This window comes from Thunnus thynnus, chromosome 1 (genome assembly GCF_963924715.1).
Source record: "Thunnus thynnus chromosome 1, fThuThy2.1, whole genome shotgun sequence".
Taxonomy (NCBI): domain Eukaryota; kingdom Metazoa; phylum Chordata; class Actinopteri; order Scombriformes; family Scombridae; genus Thunnus; species Thunnus thynnus.
The window spans coordinates 37,071,198-37,093,253 of record NC_089517.1 but is presented as its reverse complement, the minus strand read 5'-3'; the positions used below and the strand labels follow the sequence as shown (position 1 = coordinate 37,093,253).

The following is a 22,056-nucleotide window of genomic DNA, read 5'->3' as shown; positions in this document are numbered from 1 at the left end:
ATGCTTGTATATCAAAAATGGATCAAATAACTATGTGTAGTGTGTAGTGTGGTTGCATGTAGTGATGGACCCTCAGAGAATTATCACCTGACTCTGCAGTTCTCCTCAGTTCTATGAAGTGTTTTAGCATCTTGAAGCTAATTGTTTTGGTTTTATGGCCACTAACGTTACTGTTTTGTTTTTTGATTTTTTTGTCTCACAGCTCTCATTGAACTTGTTTCCAGTTTCCAGACACAGCAAGTGGCTGTTTTCAGAGAAAAGGTTCCAAAAAATCCACTGCACACTACCAACCCAGCACCAAATTGCATACAGACACAGTTAGCAAGTAGCTGGCGAACATTTAGCAGCTAGAAAACCAAATATTTTTCTCAGTAGTTGGTGGAAGCCAAACAGAGCTAGAAGGAGATTGAATGGAAAGTGGAATGGAAAGAAACATGATGAATGCTAATGTTGCTCTGTATCTGCTGAATGTGTAAATAATCAACTGCCATGTCAACTTTATAAGGTGATAATATGTGTACATTGAGTGGTATCTAGGGGTGAAGTTGCAGATTGCAACCAACTGAATACCCCTCACCCTCCCCTTCCAAGCATGTAGGAGAACCTACAGTGGCCACCAAAATCGCAAAAAACGTAAAATGCCCTCACTAGAGCCAGTGTTTGGTTTTTCCATTCCGGGATACTGTAGAAACATGGCGGTGCAACATGGTGGGCTCCGTAGAAGAGGATCCGCTACCTACGTAGATATAAAGGGCTCATTCTAAGGTAATGAAAACACAACGATTCTTATTTTCTTGGGATTATACACTGATTGAAACATACTACATTGAATATTATATTCTATTTCTGCCAAGTCCATTCCACAAGATTCCACTAAATTCTACACACTGGACCATTGAAGCTTGTAGTGCTGCCCCTAGGAGGCCAAAAAATGAATACATGCCGGTTTACATTTCATGATATCAGCAGTTTATATCGCTGGTACCAACACATCTCATTATTTTTAAGACTCCCCACATTCTTAGTCTGAAAAAGACTAATCAAAGAATTTTTGACCCAGGACAACACTTAAAAAACAGACATACTGGAAAACTCCCAGGAAAGCTGGAAGGGTTGATGAGTATACGTAGGTGCTGGCGTTCCCCATGGCTCATGACTGGAGCCACTCCTCTTCCTCTTTTCCACACTACCGCACCTGCCTCTGTCATTACGTCCCACCGCTTTTCCTAATATTGCAATCAACCCTTTGCTTTTCATCCTCTGATGTTTGCACTCACATCAAGCTTAATCTCAAGAAGACTGAATTGCTTTTTTCTGTTAAAGCTCCCTCCTTCAACTACTTCTTCATCCTCCTTGAGCAGACCAATGACTCCTACCCTGTACAACATTCTGAACCAGACTCTTTCTCATCAACGACGGCTCTGTTTCTTCTCTAAGCTTTAATCATCACCCTTCAAACTCCTTCTAAACTGCCCCTCTAAAACTGTCTCGTTTACCTCCTATAACTTTGGTCAGCCTCCCCTTATTTTCCCATGGCCCTCTTCTACACTGCTCTATAGCCTCCCCTGCTTCTGTCAAAGTAGCAATCCTGATTTTGTCATTGAGCAATAGTCCTTTAGTTCATGGTCCAAACCCACACCCACATAGTTCAGTGCAGCATAGACACAGAATTCATGGGTGCTCCCAAGCTCGAGCATTCAGGGCAACTCTGAACACCCACAGATAAATCATACTGTGAGGTGACCATATTAATATTAATGTTGTCATTTAAAGATAAATAGAGGATTGGACAGGATGCCAAAGCAGAGTTTTAACTGTCAGAGTGAATGTTAAACAAGTAACCAATAACTTTCAAACCCAGGCTGTTACAAGGGGAGTTATCTACGTCTGTCCTTTAACAACCAGACATTTAGAATTTTTGTTTAAGTAAAGTATAGCGGACACAGGTAGAAGCTGTAGAGACACCTGTGGTGAGTTAGTCTATAATGGTAGCTGTAGAGTCTGGATCAAATGTACTTTTTGGTTGATTGCATTACTTTGTGTCTTGATGAAAATTCTCCTCCAGTCAGAAATGTGTTTTTCTTCTTTTTACTTCAGTTGGATGTTTGAGCCTCACTGTGCAGAATGATGCACATTCATCTGCTGAAGGAGAAATGTTTCTCTGTGCTCACCTCAATTTAAGACATGTACCTATGAACATAATTTGTGACATTGCAACTTGTTTGGAAGCTAATTGTGGTCCAATATTCAACTTACACAAATGTAATGTGGAAACTTGAAGCCTCCAGTGCACAAACACTGAGAATAGACTTGACAGTGAAGCAGGAGACATCTTGTATCCAGCAATTCAACTTTTGAAATGAACAACATTCATGTATTCATGCATGTACTGTATATTTGGTGATAACCAACTTTTTTTCTTTGGTTTTACTTGGTTTGAGGATATTCAGTTATCAATTTTAATTTGTTGATGAGGTGGTTGTTTTGAATGATGAACTGATTGACCTAATATTATATCATGTGGTGGTCTCTGTGCAGTTTGTAGACTTTATAGTGTCATATGTTTTGGGCACCTCTGGGAAAAAATAAACTTGGTGCCTATGCTGTGCAGTACAACAACAACTACTTCAGTCATTTGTCAGGTGCAACAACATGACATCACATTCCACTGCTACATCCCAATACCTCCAGTCCTCCAAACTATCATCCAATTAATTAATTGTTCACTCCAGCAGAGTCACTTTTAATCTTTCAAGTCTTTTCAAGACTTGATTTCTTGACTTCTCTCACCACACTCTCTGCTCACACTCATGTTCTGTTTGTATGATTTACTTGATTTACTTTATGTCATTTAATTGTCCTTGTCTAAATTTGTGTTATGTCACTTTTGTGTCTAACCTGATAAGAACTCAATCAAAATCAACAGAAAATTAACTTTGTTGTGAGGATTTGAGAGCCCTAATAGACCTTTTGTAGTTGTCATCATGTCTACTGATAGATGTGATTTTAAGATATGACGTTGGTTATTATTATAACGTATGAGTTCTCTCTACAGAGCATACAGTATATGATACCTAGTAAACTTCTTGACTTCTAATTCTGATATTCCCCAAACTGGGTTATATTATCATACTTTTGTCCAATAAGACAAACGCTGATAGGCTACTCTTCAATATGTAGACAAGACAAAATAAAATGTGTGACATGAGCACTTAGGACAATCCAAAGCCAGTTTTGATGGACGAAAATGTGAACATGGCATCTGAGTGAAGTCTTTGTCTCCTTTCCGCCTGTTATTTCAGTGTGTTGACCAGTGTTGTTGTGCTGCTCGTTACACCTGACTGTTCTCATCAGCTTTCATTGTCATCTCATCAGGAGTTAGATCTAATGAGGGTCAGTCTCTCATTACCGCCCATCTCGGCTCACCCCAGTCTGACCTCTGACCTCTACCTTCCTACAGCCAATCAACGATTTTTCTTTACCTCTTCCCTCTCTCTTCTTCTTTTAGCTTCATGGTCAGACAACACAAAATAACAAATAAATAGTGGGAGAATGTGCAAGAAAAAAAACGGAGGGAATGAGCCAAATGTAAAAGTAATGCAAAATCAGATTGGATTTTGAAATATATATATTTTCTGACAGCATAAACAGGATATGAAATGTATCAAACAAAAATCTAAAAAAAAACATGTTGTTGGTGCTACTGCCAAACTTTGGCTTAAAAGAAATAAAATGTGGATTTAAAAATGATAAAATTTCAAAAAGATTTATATAGTTTCATCAAAAAGAAAAGAACAAAAACCACTATCCAAAATGACCAAAAAACTTTAGCATATATTTCTAGTGGGGTGGTGGTGAAGGGGTGGGGCTGGCAGCGGGGGTCACAGGAAGGGTGGAGGTGAGGATTAGGGGGCAACAATGAGTTAAATGTTCCCCCTCCAGACCACATGGAGGCCGAAGCATCCCCCCAGTGTCCATAATTTGTCTGGAATAATTGAGTGTGTGTGTGTGTGTGTGTAGCCGGGGCTCAGGCCTTGCTCTCTGCTGGTTGTAGGTGAAGGGGCTCTCCAGAGAGAGTGGAGGACCCTCGCTGTCAGACAGGAATCTGAAGAGACCTCCCAGTAGCCCTCAGTGGTGAGACCCTGCAGCTCCGTTTATTCACAACCCTGAGGAGTAGAGGGAGGCTGTGAGACTGAAATGTTCACGTCATTTGATTCCACATGGATCCTGACAGAGGTGGAAATGTAACAAAGTACATTTACTCAAGTACTGTACTTAAGTTCAATACTGAAGTACTTGAGTATTTCCATGTTGTGCCACTTTACTTCGATCCACTATACTTCAGAGGGGGATATTACTTTACAGATCTAGATTTTATGAGTGAAACAGATGATGTATTCGTCTTTTACTGTTCATCAGTTTTAAAAAAAGCCGTATTAAATCCCCTTTTCAATGTTGTAAAACAATAAAACATGGACAGTCCCTAGTACTACTCACTAATTTTGCAAATATAATACCTCTCTAGATTTTGGATGACTTTTACTATAAATAAATATTTGTATATTGTGGTAGTGCCACTTTTATATAAGTAAAATTTCTCAATACTTCTTCCACCACTGGATCCTGACATGTTTTTGTGATACAGAAAAATGTAACTTTCATACCCACAGTTCTGGCAATACTAGTACAGGATAATGACTTTTAAATGTGATGTAATGCATGAAAACACACAAATAAATTCTATCCCCCAGGTCAGGAACCATTTTTTAATTCCTTTTTTTAAAATTTTATCGTACTAATGTCTAACAAAAGCAAGAAAGCATAATTTATAATTAAAACAAATAAAGATACAGATGAAAAAATTCAAAGTTTCAGTCCAAATAAAAGGTCTAAATTCTCATAATTCACTCCTATCATTCCAAGATAATGTTGATACAGGGAAGACTAGTGCTGGACATGGAGGAGATAAAGATGTAGTTGGGGGTAGTGGAGGTGATGGGAGTGAGTTATGCGTTGATGTGGTGGGAGAAGTGATGGTGGATGGAAATGCGTAGTATGAAGGTGATGATGGAGGAGGAGGCAGGTGTGTTGGAGGTGGTAGTCATTGTGCTGCCAGCCATAATCATTCACTTTTTAAAGCCATAATGTGTGTGACATCCCAGAATAAAAGGATTCTCCTCCTGAAATGACATGACTGCTGAATGTTTAAATGAGTCAAATCTAACAGGTGACTGATGGTGATGGCATGTGGTCTGCTGCTGTGTCAATTTGAATGATGCACTGCCATCTAGTGAGCAAGACTGAAACATGTTGAACACAGCGAGGATGCTTGTGCAGTTACCAAGGCAACTCCTGTGATTGACAGTTAAGATTTCTCTGATGTGCCTTTAAAACTGTGTCAGAGTGGAAAAGTTCAGGTGAGTGACAGACTGAAACTTACCCGTGCTTGATCTGTGATAAAATAATAGAAACTCAAGGCGATTCCTATCTTTTTCCAGAACTTTTTCTAATATTCCACAGCCTTCCTCAGCAGATGAAACTTGTCACCATGTGACATAAGTATGGATGGAATTTTAAATTTTATTCTTTGTTTTTACTGTAAAGCACTTTGTAACTTGTGACTTGAAATATACAGTGCTGCAATATTATTTATAGAGAAGCTGTTGTGTCATGGTCTAAATCCTGACTGCTGAGTTTGTTGTACAGTATTTATCTCATGCAGTTGGGCATTTACTGGGTCTGTAGGAACAGTTTTGACATCAGATGGTATAAGATGCAGGAAATGAAAGAGGTGCTGCTAGTAGAACACACAGAAGAAGAGAAAGATCTATTTTACCTTCACCCTTTGATCTCCTTGAGTTCAAACTCACCAGTTACTGTAAGCCTCTCTTTGACCTACAGGTCTCAGAAAAAAAAAGTATTGCCAAAGTGGTGGAAATATCTGATATGTCTACTGAAAGGGTGTAGTAGTACATATAGACAGATTAAATTCAATCATAGTTAAAAGCCCCACATATATCTGATGTAGGGGATTATCATAATAGACTAGAGGGGAGAAAGGCAGAGAAATTATTTTTCAAGGACTTAACAATCTCCCAAAACCCCTCTATGCATCGCCACAGTTGTTTGCAAAATAGGACAGTTAATAATCACGTTTAGCTTTTCTGATAAGACTGGCCTGTAAGACTGATGGTTTTCTTCCAAGCTGCATCGCTAAAAAAATGTTTGGGAAGAAGCATGGATTAAAAGACCTAAAAGATCTGCAGCTTGTCTTATTAAGACTAATGTCTTGCCTTGGACTTGTCTGGACTGACTTGAGACTTGCCTTGGACCTGCACGTGTGCAGTGCAGGTTAAAAAACATCTCATAATTCTTCACCTTCACTGACACATGATGAGTAAACACTCTCACGTTTGATAGTTGGATGCATTTTGCAACACTTTCCCGATTTACAAACACAGCTGCTCACATATTGCACACGTGTCCCAGCAGCAGTTTGGCACAATGTGTGGGCATGCTTTTTGCTGCACGTCCTTCCACACGTGGGTGTATCAAAAGTGTTTATTATGTCCCTGTATGTTTATGTCACTTAGATGAGTGTGTATGTTTATCAGCAGAACTCAGTAACCTCTGAAGACATTTATGTCATCTTTTCATCTGAACAAACTGGACAAATAGAATAATTCTGTTTGTGTTTGTTCAGCCTTCACCTGGGGCTGGGCAGGGGTGGAAGGTGGAGGTGCTGTATAATATGTCATTCCTACAGTCATCCTATTTTCCTATGTTTAGCATAACACACACCCCCTTGTGATGACATAGGAAGAGCTGGTTCTTTTGAAGTTGTACGTTTGCTTTGTCTATCGCCTCTTGGATAACTTCTGACCTCTGTGCCATAGGAAGAGGTTACTATGGTTCAACTTAAGTGTGGTCATTTGAGGATATATGTTAGATGTTTGACCTAAATTACATCGAATGGGACAGCATTGAATGCATAAGACACAAAATCTTGCACAAAGGATATAATTCCTTGTGCTTACGTTACAAGATGACAAGATTCAGAGTGATGCAGGGGTCTGTTATGGAGCTGTTATATTAGCTTCATGCCCTGTCGGCTGATGCTGGATTGCCTGTAGCTATTTAGCTGATGTTTGCAAATTAATGGGTCAGTAATGAGAATAAAGTATACTGCACCTACCTGATGAACATACTTGATGCAAACAGCAACTACATGTTCAGGTTTACCAGGAGTGGTAGTAGCTGCTGTTCCTGAATAATTTTTCCCCAATCTTGAATTCTTATTTCTATTTCTTAAAGATCCCCTCCAGACATATTGGGAGAGAATTAAAAAATTCTCTGCTTGAAATAAAAATTGTGTCTAATATGTTTTTTTTTCACAAAAAATTATATAAACGACATCTACTCCCTTCTCCACTGAAAAATCTATAATCTATGAATTTTTTTCATTTGAAAAGTTTCACTATTGGACACAACATGTCTCTTACTTTGCTTAAAATTCTCATTGTAAGTGCACTGACGGTTTCCACATCACAAATATGTAAGTTTGCACACTGGGCCAAGACCGGATTCTACGCAAGTTGTGATGTCACAAATCATGCTCATAGGTAAATCCCTTTAAACACGCAATATGTAATTTCTGCCACTAGGGGTCTCTCTATCAAAACAATAACAAAAGACAGAGCTTGGTGACCTTGTGAAGTAGCGTGGGGTCATGGGAGTTGTTGTCTTCATTGTTAAACAACCAGATCCAGACGTTCAGGATGTTTTTACCGGGAGGCGACTTATCCGCAGAGGTCTCCTCCTCTCCAAAACAAATGTACACAGGGATTAAAACCAGTAAAAACACTGAAAGAAGCAGTTTCTTGTTAAAAACCAGTGTTTCTCCGAGGCTGTTGGGCAGACACAGGATGTCCTGGACAGGCTGCTAGCTGAGCTGCTGCTAACGTTTGCTCAGCTTGTTTCTCTGGTAACTTAAAATCCAGACGTCCAATGGCTAAAATCCTTCATCCAGTTAAAAGATATAGTTAAAAACGACCAAGATCTGAAAAGGTTATCCTAAAAATGCGGCTTAAAACTAAATAATAGTCAATTTATGACAGCTTCTGGAGGACAACGTATTATCTTGTGTGCGTATACTCTTTGGTAGACGCAATTGTGGCAGACAACCACAACGCCGACACATGCACACAAGACAATCATTATCCTGTGCACGTATACTCTTTGGTAGAGCGGTATGACGCCATTGACAGGAAAACAAATGAAACAGACCGTTAGCTTGATTAAAATTATAGATTTCTCTGGGTTTGAAAATTGTCGGAACATTTGGGATAATGTAAGCAAACAACTCAACAAAATATATAACATAGGTCTAGTCATTCTTAGACATGCGAAATAGTTACATATTATAGCTTTAACTCAGATGTAAGGTGAGTGCCTTCATGGTGAAAGGCTCTAAATACTTAAGTACCCAGCCTTGCTATTGCTATGGAGAAGAATCCAGGCAGCAGTGTGAATCAGAGTGAATTCAAAACGCTTCATAGTTGCTAGATTCATCTAAAACTGAGAGAAAATAAATCAGGATATAATTTGATTTAAAATGCATATTATAAAACCTGTTTCCCAACAGCATGATATTTAACTTTAGAACTTTAAGTTCTGCTATTTGACGTTTCTCATCAAAATGCACCTTGGTAGTTTTCATAGTTAACACCTCACCTTATGTACACAAGCTTGTACCTCTGATTTTTTTTACAGAGCCAAATATTTTCTAACACTGTTGTTAATCTTTTAACAACAGTGTTTCAAGCCCGTCTGAAACTGTGAGTCGTCTAACATTGTCTATGAAAAAAATGAATGAATTTTACCTGCAGGTTACCCAAAATACCTACTCTCACTTTACAACTTGATTGGATCAGTTTGCCCTTCTTCACTTTAGTATACTTTAAACAAAGTGTGTGTCAGACCGTCTAACAGTGATTTTGTAACTTTCTGAAATAGCCAGGTGTGCGGAGGTGAGAAAGTCACCCAACTACTGTGTGTCTGTGACTTTTTGTGTACAACTGAGTGCAACACCATGAATGCCTTTGAGGAGAGACTGTCTCTATGTGTGCCGTTATTTGTCTGATTCATTGCGTCAAGATTACGAAGACAAAGATTACGAGATTACATCAAGAAGACAAAGAGTTCTTGGAGAACACTGCACTTCATGGTCAGCCGAACAAGGCGGAGCTTGCTGAACAGTTTTGTATCCATGGAGATATTGCATTACCTGGTTGGTGTTTTAAATTTGAATGTGCTTAAGTGTGTTGCCGTAGTTATTGTCTACAAGTTTTCTGCTGAGTTTCACTCTATCATTGCTTGATTATGAATGATTCTCAAAGTGTTTAATTGGCCCAAATAAGATCACATGTTTCTAAGCTTGGTTTGCTCTCAGTTGATCATCCACACCTACTCTTTAAGTCTTAAGGACAATTTTTTTTGTCAAACTATTGTTTTCAAGATCAAGATTTAAATTTCATACTTCAATTTCAATGAAAGTTTTCCTAACTTTTTAAAAAAATCATTATAAATTTTGAAGTCCAAGTGTTAAAGGCTTTACACTGAAGTTGACCTACATGTTGACCATCCATCAAATGATGTTCTTTCCTGTGAGTCTGGCCATCACTTCATGTTCTGTACTGTTGGAAACATTTCAGGTGAGTCAGACGTGGGTGAGCTGTAATCTTCTTTCTGCTGGAGTCTGGCCAGCATGTCCATACATCTATTTTGCTAAAAGTGAAAGCTCTTTGCAAACATGTTATGAAGTTTAGGGTATCTCTTCTAAAACAGAAAATGACCTTTGAATTATGTGTGCTGTACATAAACAGAAACTGGTACAAAATCATTAATGTCACTAGGTCCTTGTAAACATTGTCTGATACTGTAGCTATATGGACTCAGGTAACAGCTGAAGGCACTCTCTGCAGTAAAATAAACCTTTTTCATCTTTGATTGACACATCATGTTATCTGTGCTCCTGATTGGATTATAGTCTTTTTGGAAATCACCACAATGGACTTCAAGTGAAGCTTTTCCTTTTCTTTGCACCAAACACCCAGTGCATACAAACTGGGCTAGAGCAGCTGCCATTTGCACAGCTGTGTTGCTCTGGAGTACTGCCAGTGTTTTTGAGTCCACACGTGCTCAGTAGCAAAAGAAGACATTACACACATTACACACACATGCAAACACGCACACGAGCGATGACTTGAGGGAAATTTTGTGCTGACTTAATTTAGAAATATTCCCTCTGTGATCATATTTCTTTAATGCTATAGTAAAACTAAAAAGCATTATTAGCATTGATTAACTCTTCTACTCCTTCACTGTTTAGTTTGGGCATGTGATGTCTTTTATAGAGTCAAATGGTTGAATTCTCATCTTGATGCCATATAATGCTGAACAGAAAATATAATAATTAAAAGGCCACTTCACAGTTTTACACATCAAGATCAATGTTGATGTTGTCTTCTGGAGGATTTTTGTCAAGTCTGACAAAATGACCCTGATGATGTCATCAGCTTAGGGATCAGAGACTACACATTTACAACAGCAAGTGTGCATTACAGACTTGATCCATGAATTTGAAATATAAAAATGTTTAACAGGCAGGGAGGGTTTGAGGAAAGATGCTATTGAGTTGCATCATGGGAATTGTAGGATCTCACATTTAAATCTGTCTCTCACAAGTCCCCAAGTGCGACGCTTAATTGCCAAAGTATCACTTTCAGATATCAGAGGTAGGCAGATGTTTATACTTTAGGTTACAGACTTGCAGAAGATAGCTTCACAGAAAGGATATTAGACTTTATACCACAGTGTTACTACATGAGGTGTAATAATTTGATCCCTAAAACAGGAGACATAAATTCAATTGGCTGCATTTCTTCAACAGGTCAACTTCAAACTTTGTTGAGCCTTTCACACAGCAGATGTCATTATCATTTGCTTGTCAAACACGTGTAACTGATACCATTAATAACAGCTGAATTCCATTTAGCTGTTTCACAGCAGACATTTTGACTTGTCATTGTAGGAAATGCACAGGTGTTACTAATGAGATTAACGATGGCTCTGTTCTATTCAAGTGTCCCAGTAAACCATGACAGTGTGACAGTGAGCCAGCATGCACAATACCAGGACCCTGAAACTGAAGCAGCAAAATGGAATTCAGCCATCATTATTTTATTATTTACACCTGTGCTTTTTCTTCTGTCACATGTCAGAATGTCTTCAGTGAAAAGGCCTGTTGTCCATGCTGGCACACCTAAATGTAACACAGTCCCCATTAATGAGATCAGTTCCACCTGTGCTTTTCCTGCTGTGCCCCATTTTACATCTTAATTCAAGGCAGGTTTTGAGTCTATGGATGACAAAATAAAGTATACTCAAAAAATCACTCTGCATACCAAAAAGTGTTTGGTTTTTTTTAAAGTATGTTGTTGTTGGACACTACATGCAATGCAAAAAGGGATATGGAGGCATAACAGCTGCAAATAATAAAAATGAATTGTGATTATGTGAGACAGCTCCAGGGAGATCTTGAAGAAAAAAATACCTCTTAAATTTTTGATTCTCCATCCATACATTTTGATTCTCCATGTGAACTTGCACAAATTGCATAACTTTCTGTTTGGACAAAATAGTAAAGTATTTTGATAGACTCATTTCTAACAATGAAAATAGTATAGAGATTACAGACTTACATTACATTGGTATGTAGTATGGTATTAATAAACATAATTGCTGTCCTTACGTTCTCTAGCAATGTTTCAAGTGTTGCTCTGTCATCATGGGAAGGTCAGGGTGGACAGTGGGTGCACAGCGCAGGACCTTGATACCAGAGAGCAGGTTTGTATCCTGAGTCCAGCATGTGGTTTGGTTTAGACAACAAAGGCACTTTGGTTAAGGTCAGTGAAGGATTGTGGTTTGGGTTAAATATTAATAAAGTCCACGTACTGTCCGGCGCTTCAATTCACTGCTGACTTTTTCAATATTTAACCAAAACCATGATTTTTCCCTATCCTAACCTGCATGCCTAAACATAACCATAAAACATATTTATCATGTTACCCTGTGTCAAATCTAGACTTAATTGCTTTTTTGTATTTTTATTTTAGATTGTGCTTTCATGGTGCATATTCTTTAATTAAGTTTTATTAAATTATTAGGTTCTGGGCAAATGATGGAATTTATAAAGAACTTATAGGTAGTGTGCCACTAACTGAAAGATACATACAGTATTTTTAAATTCTGGTTGGATCAGTTAATAGATCCAACCGATCTGTTTTATTAGAGCAGTCTGAAAATAACTCCATGTTCTGGAAAGGTCAGCTATAGCTTCTCTTTTTTCACTGGTCTGCAGTCTGCTGCACTTGCCTCTACTCACTGTATTATGTGTATGACTTTGCCTTAGAGAAATGTTTGTCAAACTAAATCACTAATCTGTATTATTGTTGCTGATCATCCCACATCCAAACCCTCCAGCTGTGTTTTCACAGCTGTTAGAGAGAAAACACCACTAGATGGGGGTTCAGTGACATACAGTGGCACCTCCTCTTTCCTGGTAGCATCAAAACATTTTTGTACTTGGAACTGACATTTTGCTTTCAAAGGCTATCAACACCAATGATAAGCAATCAAAGCTGCTCATGTTTGCTATTAGCTTTCTCTCTCCCTGATAGGACAAAAATCTAAAGACAAGTTAGTTCAGCAGATTCACGCCACACTGGTGCAACCTCAGCTCATCTCTTCAGTTGTCTTACAACGCCCTCTGCTGTTAAATGTCACAATCCAGCTAAAATATAATGAAGAGGATTTAATCAAAATCAGAATGACAATAGATGTAATATCCATCTCGTGATGCAAGATCAGGGTAGTCTTGCTCAAAAGTTTTCCCTTAGACACTGTTGATAGAACTAGCACATATGACTGACGCTGCTTTAACTAATTTGTACAGATGAGTGGAAATGCATAAGAATTTAAGGCCACTGAGACACTTAGTGATACATGTGTCTCTACTGCGCAGGTACATGGGGTCCACTTCATTCAAAAAGAGAAAAGAAACGGCCCAAACACAGACAATGTCTACTTTATTTCATTCAGTGATACCCAGATTTTTTCCATTCTTTGTATCAATACACTTGATGGATGTGGATGATCATATTAATGGCACAAGCGCAGAGATATTAATCAAGACTATGTTCATGTTTTTTGCTTTTAGGATTGGCAAGATGAGGTTTATATCAACCTTTGGTGTAATAACAAAGGTTGTTAAAACTGATTTTGTTTTTAAAAATGCTTTTTTTTCTTTGCTCAGTCCTGTGTACAGAACTAATCTGTCCAGATTTAAATGTGGTAATAGTCATAATTTGACAATTTCAAAGAAGTGATAATAATTACATGACTATATATGTGTCAACACCTGGTGCTTTACTGTATGTTTGCCAGGAGATCAAGGTGAAGAGTATAGGCTGATATATCCTTATCGCTCATCTTGAGTTTGACAGAATGTGATGCAGAATTAATCTGAGCACTGTTAAATTTGAAACATTATCTGATACCATGAATATGAAAAACTTAACCAATTGCTAATTTTGTTAAAAGACAGTAAAATTGTTTGCTTTTAATGAATAGTTACTGATGTGCTTGCATCTATTAGGCGTGTGCCCAAATACAAATACGCTATTTGGCAAAGCACAAATAGTGGGGTTTTTACAAATATTTGTTTTGCACAAATATTTAAAAAAAAAATATTTGTTTTAAAAAATATTTGTTTTCAGGAAAAAAAAAAAAACATGTCAAATACCAGCGCGCAGGTCAGTTACATCACTATCTTAGTCTCTCTCCTCTGCTCTGCTGTTGTGTCTATCAGCAGGTCTCAATAAGGGGAGTCACATCCACCTGCTACATGACACACATTTCCTTATTTGGACATCACTCCTGGAGTTGGGGGTGTTCCCCAGAGATAAAGCTGAGCTACTGACACACATGAAGTGCTCCCAAGGGACTCTCCATAACCTGTTGTTCCCCTTCTCCTTTCCACAAAGTTAGGTTGTAAAAAAAGGCAATAAATGAAAAATGGAAAACAATAATCACCTTTGAAGTTCTTCCCTATATGTTACACAGTGTGCTATTTCTGTGTTATAGGTGTATAAATAGGTAGAGGTCTGTCTGCAATGAGGCGATGAGTAAAGTTTTAGCTCAGTAGTCAGCGCAGTCATCTATGATCTGAGAGACTCCAGTTTGAGACCCAGTGTGGGGACCTCCTTCATAAGGTAGGTTATTCATGAGCACTTATTGTAACACTTTGATTTTCTAAAATGAAAAGCATAATAAAAACAAAAACAGGTTTTTAAGCCTCTTTCCACTTTTATTTGAATACAAATACAAATACAAATAATTTTGCTGCCTCAACAAATACAGATACAAATACAAATACTGGGCCCTCTGCACATCCCTAGTGTCTATGTATAGGCTATTTATTTATTTTCTTATCATTTTTGTCTTTTTGCCAATTACTGGGTCACAAGGGTTTTCACTATGTCCACATACGTCCTTGAGGAGTCACTGTGGAACAACTATTTTTTCAATGGTTTTTTTTTATAATAACAATCAAACTGCAATATTATCATTATTATTTTAGTTTATTTTCCAGCACTGAGTGGAAAGTGCACTCACCGTATGCCTTGCAGAAAGGCTGGCTATTCACCTCCAGACTGCTGGGGGGCAGCACTGCTGCGATGAAGGAGGAGGCACAGCCGGCTGATGAGTGGAAACACTACAGTAAGCCAAATCTTTTTTTTCTAGGATGGCGAAGTCATGACCCGCCCTACTCTACCTCTGATTGGCTAGTACTCGTTGCCTTCGTTGATTGGGTTGGCTAGGTTTAGGCATGCGGAGTGACATTGGTTAGAGTTAGGGTAAGAATATCAAGGTCAGCCAATCAGAGGCAGAGTAGGGCGGGTCATGACTTCGCTATCCTAGGAAAGAAAATTGCCTACAGTGAGCTTTTAACAGCCCGCAGTTTCCGTCGCTGTTGATTAAAGCATCTGGCGCACAGGACTGACCAAACTTTGTGAACGTGTTTTCATATAACACACCTGTAAATTAGGTGGAGATGGCTGGCGGCTGTGAGAATGACGACATGTTTGATAGCATCATCATGGCGGAGGAGAGGTGAGTGTTCTGGCTGTTAAATGTTGTGTATTGGTTACCTGGTGGAAAACGTGTTACTAGGACTCGTGCCACAATTTGGCATAAACCCGAAACAAACACCAGTATATGTTTCGGTTAAAGTTCAACTTATGGAATTAACTTTATGTCATATTAAAAGCAACCGTGTGTCCGTCGAGAGGTGTGAAGGTATATCCATCACTAAGGTTAGCTTTTATTCCTCTCTCCGACCAGCGTCCAACAGATGAAGGTAGTTTCTAGTAACGGCTGCTGAGTGAGATGTGATTGTGTCGGGTCTTTGCTCTCAGGTTCCGCGGGGACGGTTACCGGGAGGGGTTCGAGAGGGGGACCCGCAGAGGGCTGCAGGACGGCCGCAGACACGGGGCCTCTCATGGGGCCAAACTGTCCACTGAGGTGAGTCAACACAGTGAAGATGACAATAGAGCCATTCCAGTGGAATGCTGCTTTTATCTCTCATAGTTTCATCTAGTTTAGTGCCATCACTTTACCTGTTTTGACACAAACTGGATCCAAGATGTGTTGGTTAACTGAATTTTCTTTAGATATAAATAAGAACCTCACAGACCATGACTGAAATGATTTACCAAACATCCCTCTGTATGAATACGGTTCAACGGGTCACAACTTTTCAAGTCTGTCAGAAACCCAAATGAACATTGAAACACGATGGGGGTCAAAATCAACAGTCCTCCTCCTGTGCAAAAATGTATTTAAAAGTTTATCTGAAGCTAATATGAAGCTTCAGCATCCAAATGAGTCAAATCAAGTAGATATCTTTCAACATTACAGTCTTTTTAATGCCAAAGTTCCTCTTTTTGTTACTATACTTCCACCGCAGCTCAACAGAGCTGTCCGAGGAAACACAAAGAGGGAATTTGATGGTAAAAAGACTGTAAATGTGTCAGATATCAACTTGATATGACTAACTCAGACTGCTGAAGCCTCATATAAGCTTCACATCAACTTTTAAATGACTGTGTGGACACACTGTGGATTTCAGCTTCCATCACTTACAATGAAAGCACATTTGAAGGGGATCTTTTCATAGCCGGTATGAACAGGAGGAACCTGGACACCTCACTGTTGTGTTAAGACACACTTGAAAAATTGTGAACCTGTCCTTTAAATACACAGTCAGACAAGATTTAGCAACCTGTCAGCATGTTTCATTCATTAATGAACTGAGCATGTTAGCTATAATCCCTTTACCCTCTCTTGTCCTCTAACCCCTGACAGATTTCCTTCTATTACGGGTTCGCCGTCACATGGAAATGTCTCCTTCAACACAATACAGATGTCAAATCAAGGTATGGCCTCCTTAAAATTTCTATTTCAACATTTTTTTCTTGTACATCTTATCAACCCCTTTACTGATCATGGAAGAGGCTCAGTTTTGGTTTACAAATCGAAGCTTCAGTGCACCTACAGTAGAAATATTTTACTTATTGAAGTTCACTTTGAGTTTTATCAAACTCATATGTTGTGTCTTTGTGTTGTCAGGAAGCGTGTAAAAACACTAGAGGCTCTCCTGGGTTTGATCCAAAACTCGTCCTATGATGATCCACATTCTCCAAAGCTGCAGGAGGACATGGACAAGCTTCGTGCCAAGTTTAGACAGGTACACTATCTGTTTGAAATTGGTAATAGTGAGGGATCTGCAGGATCAGGGCTGATCAAGACATTTGATTTAAATCAATACAGATCAGCTGCTGATCCCTTGTTTACCGTTACCATGCTAACCAGGTACTTTACTGTCAAAGACACCTCATTGTGTGCCAGTCACTGGTTCTCTTTACTGAGGCACAGTGTTATGAGTGAGTGGAAAGAAGAGAGGCACAAACAAATGAAGTCAGTAATTGTTTTCAACGAGTCATTATGGTCTCAGTTGCTAAATTCAGCTCCTCTAATAAATGTACTGGTGGCCATTTTGGAAATTCGTGCTCCATTAATAAGATTTGAAGACTTATAGTAGCTTTGATGTCTACCGTGTGGGTGTTGATTGACAGTTGGCTCACCTGCTGCTCTCCGCAGCTCCAGGACTCACACTGAGTCAGACTATTGCAGCAATATTTCACTAAGTTTAACGTTACTTGACTATGATACCCGCCCTGTTAGCACAATTTAGCTGAAGTAGCTAACGCTCGGTGTTCCCGGTAAGCTAGCGCTCGCTTCAGTCTGAGCTAGCGGGGCGTGTTTCCAGAACATGAAAGACAACACCTGCACTCCTTATGCTGCAGGAGGTATCAGAGAACGTCATCCACTAATCACAGGGTAGGTGGTCCACATGTACAAAGTGCCCTAAACTGCTCCCGGTGGTCAGGCCAGCATCTTGCATTGTAGTTGCTTCAGTGAGTGAGTGAGTGAGATGTCTTCTCTCTGGAGGATCGCGTCACATTCTCAAGTTAAACTTTCATTCATAACTTATCCATAATTTAAGATGATTAATTTAATAGTTTTGAAGCAGGACCTTCAGTATTTGGGTTAAGTAGCTTGTGTAAATGTCCTGTTATTTCAATGTGTCTGATACAATTAAATCAACATCGCATATCTTCCGTTGCTGTTTATAGAAGAATCAGATTGAAGTCGATATTAGCAGATACTCACTATTAAAGGACTCGGATCAGGGGAAGAAATACACGATCAAGACATCCCTAATCAATAATTAGAAATAAACCAAATGTGTTGGTCTGTAGTCCTGGTAACATTATAAAATTAAGAACTCCCAGATGCTGACCCATGATACATGTGGCTTTCTCAGACCTGCAGACACCATGTTGACCTGTACAAAGTCATTAATAAAATGTAACTACAGGTACTCACCAGGCATGTATTACAACATCTAAAAATACTCAGTTTGGGACAGTAATGTGTGTCTGATATGGTTTTTCCTGAACAAAAGTAATTACTAGCGGTGTGCCCGAATACAAATACATTATTCGGCAAAGCACAAATAGTGGGTTTTATACGAATATTTGTTTCATACAAATATCTTAAAAATGATTTGTTGGGGGTGTTCCCCAGAGATAAAGTTGAGCTACTGACACAAGCAAAGTGCTCTTAAAGACTCTTCATAAACTGTTGTTCCTCTTCTCCTTTCCACAAAGTTAGGTTGTAAAAAAATAGGCAACAAATAAAAAGTGCAAAGCAATAATTGCCTTTGAAGTTCCTCCCTACACGTTACACAGTGTGCTGTCTCTGTGTTAAAGGTGTACAAATAGATAGGTCTGACTGCAATGAGGTGATGAATAAAGTTTTAGCTCAGTAATCATAATAATTTACTCAAATTAAATGTGTAATAAGAACAAAAACAGGATTTTTAAGCCTCTTTCCACTTTTATTCGAATACAAATACAGATACAAATAATTTTGCTGCCTCAACAAATACAGATACAAATACAAATACTGGGATCTCTGCACATCCCTAGTAATTACCACATTAAATTCCTTAAAATGGCATCTCCTCCCTCTCCTTCTCCACCTCAAACTAGTCGTGATGTCACAAATCAAGCTTGTAGGTCTGCCCCTTAAAATTGGATTTTCAACGAGCACAGAGAAACTTTCTACTTTCACTCTGTGCTGAAACTGAAGGCCTGTTGACTATAAACCCTCCTCTGCTGATAGTTACCTGGTGTACTGAGCTGCAGAGAGAAATCCAAGCTGCTCTACTGCTTGTCCTTCCAAAGCCTTCTACCAAAATGTTAATTTTTTTATGCTGCTACCTAATGACCTTCTGTACCTTGCTGTTTCACTAATGTAACACTGATGGAGCAGAATGTACCAGAGCAGATACACACTGCCGGTCTATGTCAACAAATAAGAAGTATAGATTTAACTTTACTGCAGACACCCAGGTTCAGTTCAAATTCCAGTCTAATCTGAATCTGGCTGTGAGTGTTTTACATACCAACTTGGCCTCCTGTGAATCTCCATCATCTCAACTATCCTGCTAACTAGCTACCTGCTGTCTGGTGTTGTCCAGGTCTGCTCTATGCTGAGCGTCCCCACTGACTTCAAGGATTACGTCAAAACATCAGGTGGCACTTCTTTCTGAATTTCTCCTGATGATGAGGAGGAAGAAGAGCAGAGCCGACCCGCGTGCTCAGGACAAGAGAATGAAGCTGTCTACTTCTGATGACGTCAGACAGACGGCAGCTACTGATTGGTCTGCGGTGAATTCATTAGAGGGTGAAGTGAAGCAGTGACTGTGTGAGTGTGAGACAAATCTTTGCCTTTTACGTTCCGGAAGTCTGACACGTTGAAGCGTGATCACAGCTCTGCGAGAAACGTCCACTGCTCTCGGTAAACTGTAGACACAGGAGGAGACGTCTGTAGTTGGAGCTGAGCCAAACAAGGAAGCGCTTCTGACTGTAGGATTGACTTGTCTGATTGACAGAACTATCCAGAGTCCAGAAACCGGGATGAGGGAAAAAGAAACGACTGTGGTAAAAGAGTGGATTCATTGCAGTGATTGTGTTTAAGGGAATGAATTGAAATTTAAGAAAGTAATAAACTACATCAACCAAAGATGACTTATGTTAAGATTTACATTATTTACAGAACAAAGACACAACAGCAAAATACAAATAAAATCCTAGAACACGACTTGCTCTTTGGTGTTGAAGTGTTTGTATTCTTTGTCCAGTCGTTTTCAGCTGTGGCGGAAAGTAACTAAGCTAATTTGCTCAAGTAAATTATGTTAAAGTTTGAGGTATTTATACTTTCTGCTACTTGTTTATTTGTTTTAAACTACATTTCAGAGGCAGATATTGTACTTTTTAATTCACTACGTTTATTTAACAGCTATATTTTAGTTTAAAGAGTACGGTTTTACATTCAAAACATTTGAAGAGTTATGAAATATGCTTTGTTACATATGAAGCACACCACGTTATACTTAATATTGTAACTGAAATTAAATCAACCTGCAGCTGCTACAACAATAAAATGCTGCTGACGTGTTAATCAGTAATATAAAATAAAACATGTTTTACACCTTGGAAGGAGCAATGCTGCAACATGATACTTTCATATTCTGCCTGTTCAAACTACTGTATAGTAATGAACTTTTACCAAAGTGAAATGTTGAATGTAGGAATTTTGCTTGTAATGGAGTATTTGTACATTGTTGTGTTGCTACTTTAGTCAAGTACTGAAGTAAATTCAGCCCACACTAACAGTTAAATCATTACAACGAAGGAAAGTGTTACACATTTGTTAGCTGCAATGATTAGTCGACTGACTAATGTCAGTCGACTAATTCATTCAAGTAATTTTTTAAAGTAAAAACACCAAAATTCACTGGTTCCAGATTCTTCAATGTGGATATACACAACAAAGGACAGCACAGACCTTAGACTCTTGTTATTAATACTGTAGCACTTTGAGTTTCACTATGAATGAAAAGTGCAGTGCAAATGAACAATTATTATTTTTTTACTATACACTCTGGTTTTCTTACTCTTCTATGATATCAAACTACACATCTTTGGATTTTGGGCTGTTGTTCTTGTGATAGGTATTTTTTTTTACTATTCTCTGAATTTTTGGGCCCAAACAATTAATTGATTAGTCAATAAAATAACGTCAGTAGTGCTTTATCTCAATACAGAACAGTCTTCATCTATATGATTGAATGGCAGTGTGGAGGTGTAGAGTACAAAATGATTATCATGAAAATATCACAAGCTGTAATCTTTTAACAAAGAAGTTAAGGTCTTGGCTTGGTCAGAGGTTTGAAAACATGGCATGAGGTAAGGGTTAGAATTTGTAACACAATTCTATTATTATTTTTTCTGATTAGATCTTTTTAGACCAAGAGGTGCAGCAGGCTCCACAGAGGAAGTAAAGATATACCATTTATCAGGCTTTGGATACACACTCGGTTCAATAAATTCATAGTTGGTTTTGGGCTCTTTGGGGGATTTTATTTTATCATAATGAAAAAGTTAAGACAGTTTTGTCCTTTTAATATAGTGTGAGTGTGAACTTTTAATCATATACAGCAATTACATGAAAACATTTTGGCCCAAAGATGCTTCTTTCAGCCACTGGATGGCGCTGCTGTCACTTAGTGATATTCGCAACAATCCTAAACTCTCTTTCACTCACACTCACACTCACACTCACACATGCTTATATTTCTGTTAATGTTGGGATGATCTTTGTTCTTTGCAGTGGTTATGTTCACTTTATAGAAATAGCGGATATGCTGAATTATTGAATGAAAACATTACGTTCAGACACTGCTAATAGTTTTAATTTTTAAAAAAAATGAGTGGAAACAATACAGTAATAATGAATACTGCAATAAAAAGCACTAACTTTAGGCCTACTGGAGTTTCCTCATTCTTATTATATCCTGTGCCAATGACATTGTATGATGACACACTTGTGTGGCTGTTATAGACTTTTATGTCCACATGGAAATGAGGGAACTGTCTGAGCAGCCAATGCTTTTCATTAATTTTACTACTGCAAAAATCAAAATGTTCAGACTGAACACATATATCATTGTAATGGATGTTTACAACAGACAATTCGGGTAATAATTTTACTATTTACCTCAATCTCTCTCCCTAAGTTAAGTTTGTTTACAACCTGTCTAATAGGTATGAGTGCGATTAAAATATAGTTAACAATTAAAGGATGGGTTAGGATTTTCTCAAGTATATCTTAATAATTTTTAAGAATGTAAGAAATTTCAAAAAATTTAACACATAATTTTATATTTGTATACACTTGAAAGGTGCATGTAACTGAATCCTCTTGAAAATAACATGATACAAAATAAAACGTAATTATACC

The 22,056-nt window shown here is 38.3% G+C and overlaps 1 protein-coding gene across 1 annotated transcript; it reads left to right on the top strand.

Moving 5' to 3' along the window:
• Positions 1–15,063: 15,063 nt before the first annotated feature.
• Positions 15,064–19,513, top strand: lto1 (LTO1 maturation factor of ABCE1). The gene is made up of 5 exons (XM_067596972.1): positions 15,064–15,234; positions 15,540–15,645; positions 16,489–16,559; positions 16,753–16,870; positions 19,232–19,513. Exons 1-5 carry the CDS (start codon positions 15,176–15,178, stop codon positions 19,301–19,303), a joined length of 426 nt encoding a protein of 141 aa, XP_067453073.1. The 5' UTR covers positions 15,064–15,175; the 3' UTR covers positions 19,304–19,513.
• Positions 19,514–22,056: the final 2,543 nt, after the last annotated feature.

Bases quoted from the DNA above. Each gene is read 5' to 3' on its own strand.
- lto1 (XM_067596972.1), top strand. From the start codon at position 15,176: ATGGCTGGCGGCTGTGAGAATGACGACATGTTTGATAGCATCATCATG. The intron at 15,646-16,488 runs GTGAGTCAACAC...AACCCCTGACAG, and splicing joins GGGCCAAACTGTCCACTGAG to ATTTCCTTCTATTACGGGTT. The intron at 16,560-16,752 runs GTATGGCCTCCT...TTGTGTTGTCAG, and splicing joins AATACAGATGTCAAATCAAG to GAAGCGTGTAAAAACACTAG.